The following is a 19,892-nucleotide window of genomic DNA, read 5'->3' on the forward strand; positions in this document are numbered from 1 at the left end:
GCACCCTGAAGATGAGATCCCATTAATTTATTGGCGGTATAGCAACTTATTAAAAGTGAGGCGTGCGCGAGCGGGGCCGGCGCGGGTGATTAGGTTTGGGGCTGCAAGCTGTTGACAAGTGCAGGTTAATGAATGACGGGGAACGCATGCCGCCGTCTCTCCCCTCGTTACTCAGCATTAGCCGCATTAATAGCAGTAATTGGATAGATTCATCATTTCAAATGTTTTAATAAATGTTTGGACAGCACCTGATCGGCTCTGTCAGCCTCCCAGCGGCAGGAGAATGTGACATGGCTGCCAAGTAACCATTAATACAAGAAGGAGACAGAGAGTCAGACGAAGTCTGACACTCCGAGCTGGGAATGAGACACTCTCATTGGGAAGACTGGATTATTGCTCATTTTGATTTATTGCAAACATTTATATTAGCACCAGTGGATTCAGTCCATATATTTCTCACACTGGAATTCATTATACTTGTAGCTACGGTGGAAGGGTGAGATTATTTATTTCAGAGGTGTCACATTTTTCGAGAGGTGTTATAATGCTATGTTTATCGCTTCTTTTTGCGTTTTATATATATATATATATATATATTTATATACACATATATTTATATATAAATATATATTATATATGTTTATTTTTATGTGTATATATATATATTTAATTTAGATTTATATATATTTATATATATAAAGCTCAAAGTGTGTATGTGTGTGTGTGTGTGTGTGTCCGGGATTGGCATCCGCACCGTCGCAGCTACAGCCACAAAATTTGGCACAGTCACACGTCTGGAGAGCGTCCTAGGCTGTGTTGTGAGGCGAAATTTTAACCCCGCGCATTCCAATTCACCAAACAATTTTGCCCCTGTCTACATAATGGGGAAAAAGTGTGTGCGTCAAGCCCCGCCCCTCATTATGATGTCACAATGGTTGCCATGGCGACGCTGATGTCATCATAGGCTGCAAGCCCTGCCGCTCATTATGATGTCATAATGGTTGACTATGAGATGGAGGATGTGTGATGGGTGTATGGGCACGGGACTATGGGATGGAGAATATGTATGATGGGTATATGGGCACGGGACTATGGGATAGAAGATGTGTGATGGGTATATGGGCACTGGACTATGGGATGGAGAATATGTATGATGGGTATATGGGCACGGGACTATGGGATAGAGGATGTGTGATGGGTATATGGGCACTGGACTATGGGATGGAGGATATGTATCACGGGTATATGGGCACGGAACTATGGTATGGCGGATATGTATGATGGGTATATGGGCATGGGACTATGAGATGGAGGATGTGTGATGGGTATATGGGCACGGGACTATGGGATGGAGGATATGTATGATGGGTATATGGGCACGGGACTATGGGATAGAAGATGTGTGATGGGTATATGGGCACTCGACTATGGGATGGAGGATATGTATCACGGGTATATGGGCACGGAACTATGGGATGGCGGATATGTATGATGGGTATATGGGCACGGGACTATGGGATGGAGGATATGTATGATGGGTATATGGGCACGGAACTATGGGATGGCGGATATGTATGATGGGTATATGGGCACGGGACTATGGGATGGAGGATATGTATGATGGGTATATGGGCACGGAACTATGAGATGGAGGCTGTATGATGGGTATATGGGCACGGGACTATGGGATGGAGGATATGTATGATGGGTATATGGGCACGGGACTATGGGATAGAAGATGTGTGATGGGTATATGGGCACTGGACTATGGGATGGAGAATATGTATGATGGGTATATGGGCACGGGACTATGGGATAGAGGATGTGTGATGGGTATATGGGCACTGGACTATGGGATGGAGGATATGTATCACGGGTATATGGGCACGGAACTATGGTATGGCGGATATGTATGATGGGTATATGGGCATGGGACTATGAGATGGAGGATGTGTGATGGGTATATGGGCACGGGACTATGGGATGGAGGATATGTATGATGGGTATATGGGCACGGGACTATGGGATAGAAGATGTGTGATGGGTATATGGGCACTCGACTATGGGATGGAGGATATGTATCACGGGTATATGGGCACGGAACTATGGGATGGCGGATATGTATGATGGGTATATGGGCACGGGACTATGGGATGGAGGATATGTATGATGGGTATATGGGCACGGAACTATGGGATGGCGGATATGTATGATGGGTATATGGGCACGGGACTATGGGATGGAGGATATGTATGATGGGTATATGGCAATGGGACTATGAGTTGAAGGATGTGTGATGGGTATATGGGCACGGGACTATGGGATGGAGGATATGTATGATGGGTATATGGGCATGGGACTATGGGATGGAGGATGTGTGATGGGTTTATGGGCACGGGACTATGGGATGGAGGATAATTATAATTTGTTATAACTAACCACAGTTAGTTACTATGCTCGGGCAGCGCCGGGCTCTTCAGCTATTTATATATAAATATATATTATATATGTTTGTTTTTATTTTTTTATGTGTATATATATATATATTTAGTTTAGATTTTACATATACTGTATATACAGTATATATACATATATAAATATATATACATATATATACCCGTATATGGGCTTCTAGTAGCATGAATTAATATCCCAATTTGCTGAATAGTCTATCAGATTGTAAGACTTTATCACAGCACTGAAATCTTCTTTATTAAAGGTGCTCCTAAAAAAAAAAGGAAGAAAAAGCATTAGTTACTAAAGAGAGGGACCCAAATTAGGACCCTTTACTATCACCCAATGGCAACAAAGAGCATATCTCACATTGGAGGACCAGGCCCTTGTAATTCTTCATTTCTACTGCGGGGGAGCTGCAGGGAAATCAAATACTTTTTATCAGAATCCTATGCAGGTGACAGCTGAGGGAAGGACAACCGCTGACATATTTTTTTTCTGTAAACTAAAAATTGTGGGGGGTGAAAGACAGGACTGAGAAATTCAGGAGGAAAAATTCTAATAGTTATATATCAAGAAAAAGAAATAATGAGCTCAACACATTTGTTAAAAGGGCTCTAAAACTGAACCTGGAAATTATAGGCCAGTAAGTCTAACCTCTATTGTTGGCAAAATATTTGAAGGGTTTCTGAGGGATGTTATTCTGGATTATCTCAATGAGAATAACTGTTTAACGCCATATCAGCATGGGTTTATGAGGAGTCGCTCCTGTCACACCAATCTAATCAGCTTTTATGAAGAGGTAAGTTATAGACTGGACCAAGGTGAGTCATTGGATGTGGTAGATCTTGATTTTTCCAAAGCGTTTGATACCGTGCCACACAAGAGGTTGGTACACAAAATGAGAATGCTGGGTCTGGGGGAAAATGGGTGTAAATGGGTAAGTAACTGGCTTAGTGATAGAAAGCAGAGGGTGGTTATAAATGGTATATTCTCTAACTGGGTCGCTGTGACCAGTGGGGACCGCAGGGGTCGGTGTTGGGACCTATTCTCTCCAACATATTTATTAACGATCTGGTAGAAGGTTTGCACAGTAAAATATTGATATTTGCAGATGATACAAAACTATGTAAAGCAGTCAATACAAGAGAAGATAGTATTGTGCTACAGATGGATCTGGATGAGTTGTTAACCTGGGCCGAAAGGTGGCAGATGCAGTTTAACAATGATAGATGTAAGGTTATACACATGGGAAGAAGGAATATCACCATTACACACTGAACGGTAAACCACTGGGTAAATCAGACATGGAGAAGGACTTGGGGATCCTAGTTAATGATAAACTTACCTGGAGCAGCCAGTGCCAGGCAGCGGCTGCCAAGGCAAACAGGATCATGGGGTGCATTAAAAGAGGTCTGGATACACATGATGAGAGCATTATACTGCCTCTGTACAAATCTCTGGTTAGACCGCACATGGAGTACTGTGTACAGTTTTGGGCACCGGTGCTCAGGAAGGATATAATAGAACTAGAGCGGGTACAAAGGAGGGCAACAAAATTAATAAAGGGGATGGGGGAACTACAATACCCAGAGAGATTAGCAAAATTAGGATTATTTAGTTTAGAAAAAAGACGACTGAGGGGCGATCTAATTACCATGTAGAAGTATATAAGGGGACAATACAAATATCTCTCCGAGGATCTGTTTATACCAAGGAAGGTGACGGTCACAAGGGGGCATTCTCTGTGTCTGGAGGAGAAAAGGTTTTTCCACCAACATAGAAGAGGATTCTTTACTGTTAGGGCAGTGAGAATCTGGAATTCCCTGCCTGAGGAGGTGGTGATGGCGAACTCAGTCGAAGGGTTGAAGAGAGCCCTGGATGTCTTCCTGGAGCGTAATATTGTATCTTACAGTTATTGTTAGGTTCTTTAGAAGGACGTAGATCTGGGGATTTATTCTGACAGAGCTTTATAGGCTGAACTGGATGGACTAATGTCTTTTTTCGGCCTTACTATGTTACTATGTAACACATTTGATAAAATAAGGATCGGTTCAGCGCCGCCTTCCTACTGCTGCTCTTGTCTCAGTGTATCGGCTACGGTGGTCATGTCACCGCTGCTGCCAATCACTGACTTCAGCGGCTTGTGCACTGAGCGCAGCAGCAAAGCAGTGATTAGCTAGAGCGGGGACATCACCTCTGCAGCCAAACCACAGGACCACTGCAGCGTTGGGCAACTGGCGCTGGACCCAGGGATGGTGAGAATATGCTGAGTTTGTTATTTTAGGTATTTTCCAACATTTTTGAACCCACTTTCCTGAAAGTGGACAACTCCCTTTAACCCCACTTAAAATTAAGAGGTATATACTCCTTGTTATATCAGTTTACTATCCTAATGTACGAAGGTACGTAGTGAGTTCCATTAAGGCGAATGCCCATTTTTAGAAAATCATGGCCATACCCGTACTCAGGATGTACTGTACAAGGCATGGTTCACTTTAATGGAGCTGAACTGCAGTACCAGACGCAACCTAAAGCTAGGGGTGGCGCTGTTTCTGTAATTTGTCAACCAGTCAGTGACTAATAATAATTATACCCCTAGAAGCCTTTTGCCATTTTATGCCGATACCAGTTGGCACTGATGTGAATGGATTTTACGATCCCTTAGAGTTATTGCTCTGCCAAGAGACATAATCTAATATTAATATGTGATTGTAAGTGGTCTGTCTGGAAAATACAGCCAGTAATTTTTTTGGGGGGAGTGATAATAATTGGTGATAACTCAACCGTTGAGTTGATTTGTTCTACTAAATAATAGAGGATAAAACAGTAGCCAGAGCCACAAGCCCAACAATTTATAGGGATATGAATAATTTAACGGTGAGATTACATGTGAAAGTGTTTCTGAATGACACGCTCCCAAGCCAATCCCCTCCCTTCCCCCCAGGCCGCCATTTTCTCTACCTCCCCCAGCCTCTCTAAGTAGGAGCCCTGTATCTATGTACAGAAAATAGTCAGGGCCAAATGGACTCCATGGTCGGCACAAGAAGCTCCACTTTGATCTATGATTTTATTTCTTTAATTTTGGATTAAAGAGGTAAAAAATATGACATAAATATAAGTAGGGGTTAATCCTGAAGAATAAATGCACAAAAGGGAATCTTTCAGCAGTGTTTTGCTATTTAATCTGATAGCAGCATAATATGGAGCAAGAAAGCCTGATTTCAGCGATGTGTCACTTATTAGGCTTTGAGTTGGTGTTTCAATACAATCAGTGTTTTATCAGCAGGACTAGGTCTCATGTGTACAACAGTCCAGCTCATTTGTGTAACCCCGCCCTCCACCACTGACTGGATGCTTGCTAACAATGTACACAGGAAGCTGCCAATCAGGGATGTGGGCGGGGTTATACACAGCCCATAAGTATTAGCTCTGCTACACCTTCATCAGACAAAACAGGGATTCTATGAAAACTGCACCAAGCAGCCCAGTAAGTGACACATCGCTGGAATCAGGATTTCTTGCCCTATATTATGTTGCTCTCACATTATATAGCAAAAACTTGCTGACAAGTCTTGCAAGGATCTGCCATTGGAGCGCAACGCTACCGCGGTCTCGTATCTCGTGTTGCGAAAAAAACGGTTAAAGGCAGACAAAGCAATTAGGCAGTAGCGCATGATTGAATATTACAGCTTTCGGCAAGTAAATGAAGATAAGTTCTGTTAATTATGTGGCTTCTTCCCTGTGCTAATGTGATAATAAAGTAGTGGGCCCGTCACATTTCTCGCGAGGCGATGACCCCTCACTCGGCATGAAGAGCAGAGACGCAAATACACATTGATATGGAGCACTGAGGGGAGACAACGGGGGGAGCGACGTCAGTACGGTCTTTTTATAAACCATGGTGGGTTAACATGGGAAACGCATTATTAGAGGGTCTCTAACCGTCACATAACGTTGCACAAGGACTACGGTTTAAGCATTTGTCAGCCGTATGATTTTAGAAAAATGGACCAATTATTGTGATCAGTCTCTGATCGGAGTTTGGTCAAAGTTCGGACCGAGTGTCAGCCGAGTTTTTCGTACTTAGAGAAATAAAAATAAAAATGTCTTCACCTTCTCCATTCTGAGAGTCCCTGAAAATCGGATGTCATCTGAGTGAGGTCCGATTTTTACACGGGCTCGTGGACTTTCATTACCAATTTTGATCTGACCCACGGATCAAAATCAAATATGTTTCCGTACATTTCTAGGGGCTAGAGATGAGCGATCGTAAGGTGTTCTCCGAGCATGCTCGGGTGCTAACAGATTGTCTTCGGCACTCTCGAATAATATGCTCGTGTCCCCGCGGCTGCATGTCTCCGGGCTGTTCGACAACACAGGAAATTCCCTCCATGTGTGGCAGCTGTCGAACAGCCGCGAAACATGCAGCCGTGGGGACTAGAACATAGTGTTCAAGCGATTTGAATGCTGATCTGTGTATAACCCCGCCCACACCACTGATTGTCAGCTTCCTGTGTACACTGAAAGCAAACAGCCAATCAGTGATGGAGGTGGGGTTACACAGATTAGCTGGACTAGTAGGCAGGAGACACCTAGTCCTGCAGTGATAATCTCCTGCTGATAAAACCCTGATTGTATTGAATTTACAGCAATGGGCTCAGCAAGTGACACATACGTATTGCAGTGCTGTAATCAAACTGATCTGAGAAATGATAGTACCGGGAAATTTTTACTGCACAAGAAATGTTGTAAGAACGAAACCCCGAAAACAATCGTGAAATTGTAATTTTTTTTCACCATTTCACCCTATTTCAAATTTTTTTCAGTACATTATACAGGAAATTAAACGGTCATTCGAAACTACGACTCATCCCAGGAAAAAAAACGAAACAAAACAAACCCTCATATGGCGATGCGGGTAGAAAAATAACAAAAGAGAAAATAACAAATGAGGAAAAAAATAGAGTATGAAAGCACAAAAATGGGAAATCGCCCAGTGATGAAGGGGTTAATATGCAAATAAAACGGATCTAATATAGAATCGAATACAAAAGAGAAAAAACAATCGTCATCGCTTAAAGAACGCGCTGCTGTAATGCTTCGTTATGGCGGCTCGAGACTTCTCCATGTGATGGAGACATTCTGCTGACAGCCAAGCTAGGGCCGCAGGAGGGGGACGAGGGCGCAGCTTTCTGCCAGCGATCCTCACCTCACCCTGTGGATAAATTGAGTATCTGGTGTCAGTGCACTTTATGTGTTGGGCTGTGAATGAGAGAGCGCTGACAGCAATGCCGCCAGGCCGGAGAGGACGATAACCTCCATGCTTACTGATTTCTTTGGCGAGGAGGATGCCAACCTTTCTCATGTTCTTTAGCTCTTGGCAGCCATGGCTACTTGTCTTGTCACTACCCTGTAATTGTCACCAGTCCTGTAAGACACCTAATCTGCTGTAATCCACTTTATGTCGACAAGAGTCATTGGTTAATCAAATGTTTATTAATATTTATAGATTTATTATTTATTTTGTGTCTTTTTAATATAAAATACATTCACTTCCATCCCTGGGTATAACAAGCTACTTACTAATGTTATATACTAGTGAGTCAAGCAATTTTGGGATCTATAGATTTTGACGCAAGGGAAATCCAAGGCATCACAAGTGAAATAAAGTGCCTTTAAATGGAATTTGTCACCAGGTAATAGAGGCAGAGACACCGATTCCATCGATGTATCACTTACTAGGCTGCGTTTTACTGTTTCAACAAAATCAGTGTTTTATCAGCAGGACATTATCACTACAGAACTAGATGTCTTGTGCCTCCTGGTCCAATCACGCCCCCAGCACTGATTGGCCACTTTCTGTCAATATACAAAGTGAAAGCGGCCAATCATTGGTGTGGGCGTGGTTATACACAGCTCAGCATTCGGAGCTGTAGCAGAAAAATTGTGATTCTATCATAACTGCAACATCCAGTAAACTGATACATTGCTGGAATCAGAGTCTCTGTCCGTACATCATGCCACTGTCAGATTACATAGCAAAATCCTGCTGACAGATTCAATTAAAGAGTAACCGTCTTTTTCATTTTAATTAAGTAAGTCAATAGTAGATATTTAAATAAGCAACTGTGTAATATATCTTATCAGAGAAATTTGCGTCTTTTCCCCCCTGGTCTGATCTTTCATACTTAATTAATGAGTAAAATCTGTGAAATCTGTTTTAAGTGTAGAAAGATTTTCCCATTGGCAAGATAGGAGATGACAGTTGGTGCTTTTAACATTCTATGGAGAAGGAGGAGCTAGAGGCCGACACAGACATTCTAGGGAGGAGCTAGAGGCATACACAGACATTCTAGGGAGGAGCTAGAAGGAGACACAGACATTCTAGGGAGGAGCTAGAAGGAGATACAGCCATTCTGCTGCAAGTTCTCCATAGAACTTTATGAGCACCAACTGCCATCTCCAATCTCAGTAATGGTAAAATCTGTATTTACTGAAGACACATTTTAAATGTAAACTGAAAATTTTGAGGATGAAAGATCAGTCTAGGAGGAAAAAGAAATTCATTTTTCAAATAAGATATATTAGAAAGAAGTATATATGAAAGCTTGTGGTTTATACATGTACTATTGATTTATGAAAAAAATAAAAAAAAAAAAAACAATTTCTCCACAGCATGGCATAGCCAAACCATTTGTTGTGCACTTTTATTTTTTTTTATTTTTCTTTTAACTATTCTTATAGCTTTAAAATCGGTTTTCAGAATTTAAAGATTTTCCAAATCATTTTTTTTAAGCATTTTACTCGGTTATTTCTGACTTTTTGTTTTTCTTCAAAGACAATCTAAATAATTCGGGATTCGATGATGACTTAAGTGTTATTATTAGAGAGCAAAGTTGTGCATGTTAGTGTGGAAGGAAGAATTATCTGGTTGTATTATGTGTAGGTTTTAAAAAAAGAACTATTCATGGCTAACATTCAGAAAAAAAATCTTATCATTCTCTCTCTTTTCCATTTATAGATTCTTCCTAAAATTCTTTCTAAAGTGTAACCAAAATTGTCTGAAGAATGCTGGAAACCCGAGAGACATGCGCAGATTCCAGGTAAAAATATTTTTGTAATAAGTTAATCGAAAATGTAAAAAAAAAAAAAAAATTACAGTATTCTTTTTTTACCTATTTGTCATTATTTAATAACTTAAAAGGTTATTAGCATCTACAAGATCCTATCCCAATATGTAGTAGGGGTAATGATAATAATATTAGCACATATATCCAATTAGAAATGTAGCATAGTTCTTCTGATTAGCTAAATCACTTACCCCATGTGCATCCAATGAGAAGAACTATACTATATTTCTAATTAGAAGTATTTGCTAATATTATTATTATTATTACACCTACTACGTATTGGGATAGGGTCATGGAGACGAGAATGCTCCTTTAATAGAATAGAGGTAGTCTTCAAAACATTTTGTAGTGAAATGCATGATGTTTTGCCGTATGGTGTCGCCAAAGTACAAGATCAGCTTTAAGTTAGATAATATTCGTCCAAACAAACCACACCAAACAGTACCTAAGAAAAAGCACCATACCTTATGGTGCCCACATAACACCACCATACATTCGCCACCGCAGCGGATACTGCTAAATAATATACCTTAGTGCTTATGTAGCAGTGACACACAATGGCAAAGCAAAAAATACCACCACATAGTGACCAAATAACTGCTCCAAAAATGATATGTTAATTAATAACACTGCCAACGGTGACATCTAAATAATGCTGCTATAAAGTACACATTAATATTTGTGATGGCTACAAACCAATGTTGTCGGGCAATCAAAAGTGACCCGTTTAGGATGGGCAGTTTATATGTGCAACTTCTCAGTTCGCAGACCCCTGTGACTGGCCCCACTCATGTGTAAGTTTTCCAATTTTTAGGACTCTGTCCTAAACCTGATAAGTTTACGGCAACACTGGCTCTGTCTTCATAGAGTGACTCCCTGCTAAGGATTATACAGGGCTGTGGAGTCGGAGTGGGAGCCCATTTTGGTGGAGTCAGTGTCATGGAAATTGAGGAGTCGGAGGTTTGGCTTACCGACTCCACAGCCAATTATCCAGAGTAACGGAGTCACTCCTACTTTTTCGGCCTTGTATAGACCTTATATTTCATACTAGTCCCTTCATTGGAAGAGACACCTTGTAATGGACATTTCCAGCTGACCACAATGGATCTTAAAATCCAGATCGGTGGCAAGAATCTGATGGAACAACCCATTTAATGGTACTCATCCAAAAAGATCACGGAAGCTTCTAGCCATATAAAAATTTCATAGCTTGATTAGAACCAATACAAAAAACACATAGACATGTAGACAAATTTAAAAAGAGAAGAATACCCAATATAACACCACAGTCAGATGACATGTACAAAATGATGCATAGGTGATAGTTCACATGCTAGCACTTAAAAAAGTTGCTGAAAAGATGTCAAATATAATAAATGAACCAAAGTGTTCAAAGATATTCAAAATGTATAAATGCATCATATAAACATGACAGTTCATATCGTGAGTCCAGGCTGGAGAGGGTAGAGATTGATTTGCAGGCCACAAACCACCAGTCAAAAGAAAAAATGACACCCTAGTTTGTAAGACCAATCTAATAGTTTCAGCTGCCTATTGAACCAGCAGAAAACCAACACTTCAATAGTGAAATAGTATCATGATGGAAAGGACTGAAAATACAATCAAAAAGTAGCATGCAGATCATGTTAGGGAGATAGCGCCATGCAGAGGGTTAACTACCGTATTTTTTGGACCATAAGACGCACTTTGTTCCCCAAAAATTTTGGGGGAAAGTGGGGGGTGCGTTTTATGGTCGCAATATATTTACTTGCGACCATGGCTGGTGGTTGGTGCAGGTGCCGGGGGGCTTTGTGGTGCAGTGGTAGCAGCTGGCTGTGCTCCGGTGCAGGGGTAGCGGCTCTCTGTGCTCCGTGGGGGCCTCCGCCGGCATTTCCTCGAAGCCCGGAGGCCCCCGCACATCCGTTGCTGGCTACCACCATGTTGCGGTGACCTCCGGGAACATGGATGCCGGGAGGATGGCCGCCGGTCCGGGGACGGCACATTTTTCTTATGTGTAAATGTTCTGAATCTGGGGTTGTATTCCTGAGCCTCTTAATTCCTGAGATATGGCCCCTTTTTCCCTATATAAAAATCAAGTCGGTGTGGCCCTCAACTCTTCTCTATGGGAGAGTTCTTCGGGGCCAGTTAGATAAAAAGTCTAGATCTATATCGTTAGGCTGACTTAGTGAGGTGGATCCACTAAGCCTCAGGTCCAGGTGAGGACCCCAGTCGTTAGTATAGCAGGTGTAAAGGAGAGGAAGTTCGTTGGATGCAGTGGAGAGCTGGAGACAGAGAAGGGTTAACAGAATTTACTGTACAGGCAGTTAAACAAGGAATACTCCATGCAGGGTGGCAAGACTAATAACAACAACTATGGAAATTGAGCACAAACACTATACACGAGAGAAAGATATGCAAGAACAAGGTAACTTATCGCTTGCAGTTCTTGCAGGGGAAAGGCTGGAAAATCTGTCGATAGCGTCTCAAATCGTGGACAAAGTCTCTGGCTCTATTATGGAGGAATGAGAAGCACTGTCTCCCGACGGTGCTGATGGATCTGGTCCAGGATGGCTTGAGTGCGCAGGAACGTAGAAACAGTACTTTGTGTAAACTCCTCAGGGATGGCGCCGAACACTAGCCATGGGCACTCTCACAGACCGTGGCAGCGGGCAGTCCTCTGGAGTAGTCTCTAGGAATGGAGCAAATCAGCTTATCTGCTACCATAGGCAGGGCAGGGCTGTCCAAAAGAACAGGGTCAGACGATAACTTAGAATCATAGAATCGTAGCGTTGGAAGGGACCTCCTGGGCCATCTGGTCCAACCCCCTGCTCAAAGCAGGATTCGCTAAATCATCCCAGTCAGATGTCTGTCCAGCCTCTGTTTGAAGTCTTCCATTGAAGGAGAACTCACCACTTCTCGTGGCAGCTTGTTCCACTCATTGATCACTCTAACTGTCAAAAAGTTTTTTCTAATATCTAATCTGTGTCTCCTCCCATTCAGTTTCATCCCATTGCTTCTAGTCTTTCCTTGTGCAAATGAGAATAAAGTTGATCCTTCTACAATGTGACAGCCCGTTAGATATTTGTAGACAGCTACTTAATAGCGTCAAAGTCAATCTTAGGGTCAGCACTATGAGGGATGAGTGGCATGGAGTTGTCAGCCGTAGCAGCGGAGAGGGAGTCAACCTTCTCCTGACGCTTTCCCGCCAAGTCTGACCCCTTCCCCCGCTCTGTCCTCCTTATATTCCCCGCGCCCCCTGCTGTCCAGCGTGAAGGTCCTTCCCTCCCAGAAGAAACCTCCCCCGGCAACAGTGGTGACAGTCCCGATAGTTCCGGCCCTGAAGGGCATCGGAAACCGTTGACTCTGTCTCGGCTCATCTTCTTACACAGGTATGAAGGCATATGTTGAGTGAAGAGTTGGAACACTGGAGAGCACAAGAGGACAGGTGCAGAGAAGATACAGGAAAGTCTGAAGCAATGAAGGTAGCAGATATGAAGGGTCGCAAGACAGATGCAGACCAGGAGATGATAGAGGCACACAGCAAACAAACAGAACACAGGGCTAGGAGTTTTTATACCTAGGCCTATTTAAGGCCCACTATGACCACACACATGTGCGTGACTTGGTGGGCCTTAAATAAACCCAGGCAAATAATGTCATGGAGGCAGGCTGGGCTACTTCTAAAACCTGATGTGGAGCACAGCAGAGGGCAGTGGCCTTAGGGGAAGGTGGCAGAACCCTGCTAAAATGAGGAAAAGGGGGTCATATCTTAGGAACATAGAGGCACAGGAGCAAAAAATAAACAACACCAAATTCGGTAAAAAAGCTGTATTTATATCACATGAAAATAAGAACATATCAATGGGAAGTAGGATCTGGTTAAAAGTAGACCAAAGAAAAAGGTCATATAGTAAAAATAACTAAAAATGACATAGGCTATAAAAAAAATTATATATATATATATATATATATATATATATATATATATATATATATATTCGTCATGCTGGATTTTTTTCTAAGGATTGGGCACCTTTCTTAATGGACCTCACCATAACACATTGAAGACGTTCCCCTACATATTCAGCCACTTAGGAAAATTCAATTAGTGCAGTTAATTAAATTGCAAACTACAACAAAAATGTAATATTTTAATTTGCCGGAGATCAAAGCAGGTGCTGGGAGTCTAAATGAGCATGACATCATCGGTAGTCCATTTAAAATCCATTTCACCTTTGTCTTACATGCGAGCGGCTCGTAATTTGGCTTCGTCTCACAACCTATGCAGTTTTTTCTAAAATGTAAAAGGTTTAGAGAGTGGAAAATAAGTGAAGGGTCTCATTGACTCCATTACCACGTGTCATTACTACAGTGCGCAATTAAAGACGGCCTCTATAAAGTGTAATTTGTTCTTAACTGATAATTTATGGGGGCTTTCTATAAGAATAGAATAAAGATATACAGCATTAGGGGCAATTAAAGGTTATCCCCATCATACATAGCCCTTTTTTTTAACTAATACCCTGTTTCCAGATGTTATCCTTCATCGATGGTCTCTTCTGTGTGAGATAACGCATCAGTAAGTGTTTGATTTCCCTTCAGTGCCCCCGCAGGTGAAAAGAAGCATTGCAGAGTTCAAATTGAAATCAGTCTCTGTAATTTCTGTAATCTATGGACATGCTAGACCTCTTTGTAGCTGCTATCATCATTAACAGAGGGTCTATTAAATCATAATTCCCTTAATACGCAATTTTATAAACAGACAAACCCTTTTAAGGGTTATTCCAGTCTACCGCACTAACACGGCTGTAGGTAGGTGTGCCTACTGGGGGGTGATCCTCTTACCGCCGTGAACAGACTGAAACAGAGACTGAAGTGCGTCCAACAGGTCCTCTTTGTTGGCCGTCCTCTCGACGACCGCAGCACCAGACAGCTGCTGCACAACGAGCTCCGCACACAGGCCCGGGTACCTTTCCCTTTCTTCGGTCTTCCTGAATGACGTCCCTCGCTGCTCTTTCACTGTTGCTGCCCTAGGCCTACCACCACAGTGCTTCACCCGTCCGTGTCCGTCCGTCTCTGGTACCTCCCGGGTTCTCTCTGTCCTGTGGCTCTCCTGTCAGGGTCACCCCCCTGACCATCTCTCTCACCAGTCCTTCCTGGAGCTTCTTCTTGTCCTGCCTCTCCCTCCAGTCTTCATCACTCCTGAGCTCCTCTCCCTGGACTGACCTTCTGGAACTCTCTTCTCTCTCTTATATATCCCCTCCCTGGGAATTCCCCTGTAGAGCTCCTGTAACTCCGCCCCCCATGACTTTGTGGTTTCCTAGCCATAAGCTGATGTTAAGCCCTGCTCCCACTGCTCCTTGCTCCCATCTTGTGGCCAAACCGCAGTACTACACCTTCCTTCATTTCTGCTGTCCTTGGTCTCCCCCAAGTGGCAAACACCCTGTACTTCAACATCCTCCTCCTCTGTCTAGCTGTCTCCCACCTTCATATACAGCTGTCCATGTCCAGCACACTGTACATTAACCCTTCCTCTGCAGACAGGTCCATAGGCCAGTCCACTTCCCCTACATGGCCAGGAGAAGATAAAAGAATCATCCGGTCTATGCATTCTATTCAAAATCTATGGCATTACCGAAGATAGCCTAGTGCTAAACTCTGCTATAATCATCACTTCCATTGACAATGAATGGGCATGTATGACCACCAACTACCTTCAAATCCTCCTTCCTCCTCTACCGGTTGTTCTGCCATAGGAGAACAGGAGACAAAAGTGGTGAGCCCAATACCAAACTAAAAAGTCACTTTTCCATTGGGTACGTGATAATATTTGCAGTTTGAAAACAATCTTTAAGCGTAGCTATTGTTTCTGTCTGCACACACTTAAGATATGTTCACATAGAGGTTTGCATGCCATGGAGGACTGGACTGGATGTTGGACTAGGGCAGTGCAATTATTTTTACTCAACTCTTCGCGAGGGTCTTAAAAGTAAAAGAAGGGATCTTTAGTAAAGGGTTTGTTCAAGTCGCCCAAGTAAAACAAGTAAAGCTTATACTCCCTTCCCACACTGGGGCTGTCTCCACTGCCCATAGCTCTCAATCAGATTTTTCTTTGTCTCAGAGCGGGAAAGGAAACTGTAGTATACAAAGGAAACAAACAAGGCGGGAAAATATAAACTCCATTCAGATGTTGTCCTTGGATTCAAGTCCTGGACCCTACTGAGCCACCGTAGACTTGTATAACTAGAGTTCAAGTCATAACCCATCCTTTATCATAAGGTGTTTCCTGGGGGTAATGTGAAATCCTGGCTTAACTCAACTTGAGTCAACAGTCCAAACTGGTATGTTCTTTTCAGTCTTGACCTCCATGCTTACCATCATCCATGGTTGTAATCTGACCATGACGGAACCTACTTTACCATCCATTCCAAATCCAAGAATTTTTGACAAAATTTTTGCCTATTTTCAGAAGACGTAATACTGTTTACTGTCATCGTAAGGGAATTTTCCTACTTATAGGTTCCTGGACCATCGAAACGAGATGTTGTGGTTGTATTACCTCCAGGGCTTGATGCCTGATGTACTGTTAATTGTTCATTACCCGATTACACTCTCTCGGCAGAATAGAGGCGGGAGAATGAGGTCTCAGGGTAGCGCCAGTCTTATTAGTCTAAGGTTGTCAGTATGAAAAGGTGGTCTGTCTGTTTCAAGCCATGATTAATGTTATTCTATATTAGAAGCATGCTCTGGCTTTTAATCTAGATTACGATCACGGCGCTGGCGCACCTGTATAATTACAAGTAAATGGCTATTGTTATTAGATCCATGTCACCCTGCTGGCATTCTCCAGTCATGAGCCACGTCTCAGAGGATGCCAGGTCCATGAGTGTTCTCCGCGGGCAGAGATCTATGTAGGTGAGTGGCAGCGACATGCAGGAGGCTCCTGATCTCTGGACCCGTAACGACATTCTGTCAGGAGTGCCATCTTCACAGCAGTGCCGTCTCGCGACGTGTAAACAGAGATTGCTTAATTATGTAGGTCATGTCAATTAGGGTAACCTTTGCATTTTTTCCCCCCCGGAATGAATCACGTTTTCCCATGCTCAGGAAGTACCCTTAGCTTCATAGGCAAGCGCCATTAAGTCAGCAGTCCCAGATAATTCCACAATAAATGATTAAGAAGGCTGAAGCCAATGCAAAGAGCGGCACAAGCCTTGTCGCTGTCTTCATCATTTCCATGGCGAGGAAGGTGCCTGATATCTATCTGATCATAAGGCTAATGACCTGTTTATTACAAGGTGTTAACTAATGCAAAGTGAGATCATATCACTGTATGTCATGTCGCGGCATGCCGGTGATTTATCATTGTCTGTACAATGGCAAAATGGCTGGCATGAGTGTGCAGACAACGTAGCTACTACCGAGACTCAGCCCTGAGAGCTGTGTCTATACGATGTAAAAAGTATTTGGTCACCTACATAATAAACCTACTGGAGCTTTTATCACATCCAATTGCAAGACCATAGGCAATATAAAGTTGGTTTCCCATTTGAAGACATAACAGCTTCCACCCTTCGGGGAAGACTTTCTACAAGATGTGTCTGTCGGAATTTTTGCCCCTTCATCCAGACTCTGATGTTGAAATATAGGATCAGTCTCACAATCTCCACTCAAAGGTGTTGGATGGGACTGAAATTTAGGACTAGTCATCCGAGAAGCATGGACTTTCTACAAGATTTTGGAGATATCTGTCTGAATTTTTGCCCATTCATCCAAAAAAAAATTTGTCAGGTCAGACCCTGATGTTGGAGGAGAGGCTGAGTTCACAATCTCCCTTCTAGTTCATCCCAAAGGAGTTGGATGAGGTTGAGGTTTAGGGTTAGTCATTAGAGGGGAATGGACTTTCTACAAGATTTTGGAGGTCTCTGTGGGAATTTTTGTCCCTTCATCCAGAAGAGCATTTATGAGGTGAGACACTGATGTTGGAGGAGAGGCCGGGCTCACAATCTCCATTCTATTTCATCCCAAAGGTGTTGGATGGGGTTGACATTTAGGCCTAGTTTGCCGAGCGGCATGGTCCCCAGCCTCAGCATTTCAGAATAAAACATACTTGGCTGAATTGATTTGGGCAGCATATTTCAGCAGTCAGATTGTTTCTTTTGGGTCTTAGCTTGCAATGAGCCCTACAGTAGCTACATGAGTAACCTATATGGTTTGGATGTCCTTTCACCTAGAGGCTGAACCTGAAGCTCCTGACTCCCAATGTAAAATTTGTCCCCATTCATCATGTGCAATTTGTACCACTGGCTTCTCTTTGTGGGTTAGGAGAGTCTTCTCGATGGAACTGTTACCTCTGCAGCCTCTATAGCTCAGTGGCATAGGGTGGGATGCTGGCATCTAGGGCAAAGTACTGGTAATAATGCCAATAAGCCCTTAAAGCTCTTGACAGCGTCAAATTCCCACAGTAAATTTTGGCTGCAAAGCTATAACAGACCTCAGTGTTACATAACTGTCAGGTTCCTGTGAACATTCTGCGGGGGATTCCTAAACAGCCATGCCACTTTATCAGAAAACAACAGGCTGGCACTAGGGCAAATAATTATAAACACTGACACAGCAACATGCTTCCTCTCGGTAAATATAACCATCTGTCCGCCGTGCCGCTCTGCGCTACAGCTTCAAATTATTTTTTAATTTCCAAATACTATTCGAAAAACCAGAGAACTTACTGCTTTCACTGCCAAAAGACTGCGGAGGAAGCACACTCTCGTTTCATAAGGCCTTGTTCACACAGTGCAATTTTGGATAGGGTTTTAAAGTATTCACGTCAACTATACTGGAGGATCTGGGTCAAAAACATGGATTCCAGGAAGATACAAATCACCAGGGTTCTACTGAAAGGTTATATGCACGCGGCATCTTTTTCAGGCTGAAAAAGCACAGAAAAGCACTGCAAAAAATGGCAATGTAAAAACGACATTGTTGTGCACATGTCCAGTATTTTTTTTACTTCTTTTAATGGCTTCAGGGTTCGGAAACCTGGTTAAAAGAAGTAAGATGTTCATTCTTCAGGCAGCTTCCAAGCACGCTTAATGAAGATATAATGTAAAAGATGCTTTGCCTGTGAAAAGTTGATGGGTTTATCGGCATCTAATAGACACCATGTGCACATACACCATGATTTACTGTAACGTGTATTCTTACCTGAAGCAAATAATTAGAACATTATAATTTACTGCTTTTTATAAAGTTTATATACAACAGTAAATTACACTGTTTCTGTTATTAAACCTCTGTACCTTAATGACCAGCTCCCAACACAATATGATGCCCCAGCAGTCCCCCACACAGTATTATGTCCCCCCCAACCCCTCAAGCAGTGTGATGTCTCCTCAAACACTATGATGTTCACACAGAGTATGATGTCCCCACACAGCTACTCACACAATATGATGTCCCCACAAAACGGCTCCTACAGTGTATTGTGCCCCAAGAAATCTGTCTATGCAGTATAAAGTCCCCACACAGCCCTCCACACAGTATGATGCCCCCACACAGCCCTGCACACACACAGTATGATGCCCCCACAATCCCCCCACACAGTATGATGTCCCCACACACCCTTCAAACACTATGATGTCTCCTCAAGCACTGTGATGTTCCCACACAGCTTCACACAGAGTATGATGTCCCCACATAGCTACTCACACTACCTACACAGCCCTGCACACAACATGATAACCCACAAAGGCCGCCACACACAGTGTGATGTCCCCACGCAACCCCACACACAGTATGATGGCTCCACACACAGTATGATGTCCCAAACAGCCTCGCATACAATATGATGTCCCCACACAGCCCTGCACACAGCATCATGTCCCCACACAGCCCCGCACACAGTATGATGTCCCCACACAGCCCCGCACACAGTATGATGTCCCCACACAGCCCTACACACAGTATGATGTCCCCACACAGCCCCGCACACAGTATGATGTCCCCACACAGCCCTGCACACAGTATGATGTCCCCACACAGCCCCGCACACAGTATGATGTCCCCACACAGCCCTGCACACAGTATGATGTCTCCACACAGCTCCTCACACAGTATGATGTCCCCACACAGTCCCGCACACAGTATGATGTCCCCACACAGCCCCGCACACAGTATGATGTCCTCACACGGCTCTGCACACAGTATGATGTCTCCACAGCTCCGCACACAGTATGATGTCCCCACATGGCTCTGCACACAGTATGATGTCCCCACATGGCTCCGCACACAGTATGATGTCCCCAC

General features: G+C 43.1%; 1 protein-coding gene across 2 annotated transcripts in view; it reads left to right on the forward strand.

The window, feature by feature from the left end:
* EBF1 (EBF transcription factor 1) overlaps positions 1–19,892 on the forward strand; it is a 462,583-nt gene that overhangs the window by 326,004 nt on the left and 116,687 nt on the right. For both annotated transcript variants that reach the window (XM_073567867.1, XM_073567868.1), the window contains exon 7: positions 9,479–9,560. In XM_073567867.1, the coding sequence (XP_073423968.1) occupies positions 9,479–9,560 (82 nt within the window). The remainder of the gene's footprint in view (positions 1–9,478; positions 9,561–19,892) is intronic.

This window comes from Dendrobates tinctorius, unplaced genomic scaffold, assembly GCF_039654945.1.
Source record: "Dendrobates tinctorius isolate UK_male_01 unplaced genomic scaffold, ASM3965494v1 ptg000020l, whole genome shotgun sequence".
Classification (NCBI taxonomy): Eukaryota; Metazoa; Chordata; class Amphibia; order Anura; family Dendrobatidae; genus Dendrobates; species Dendrobates tinctorius.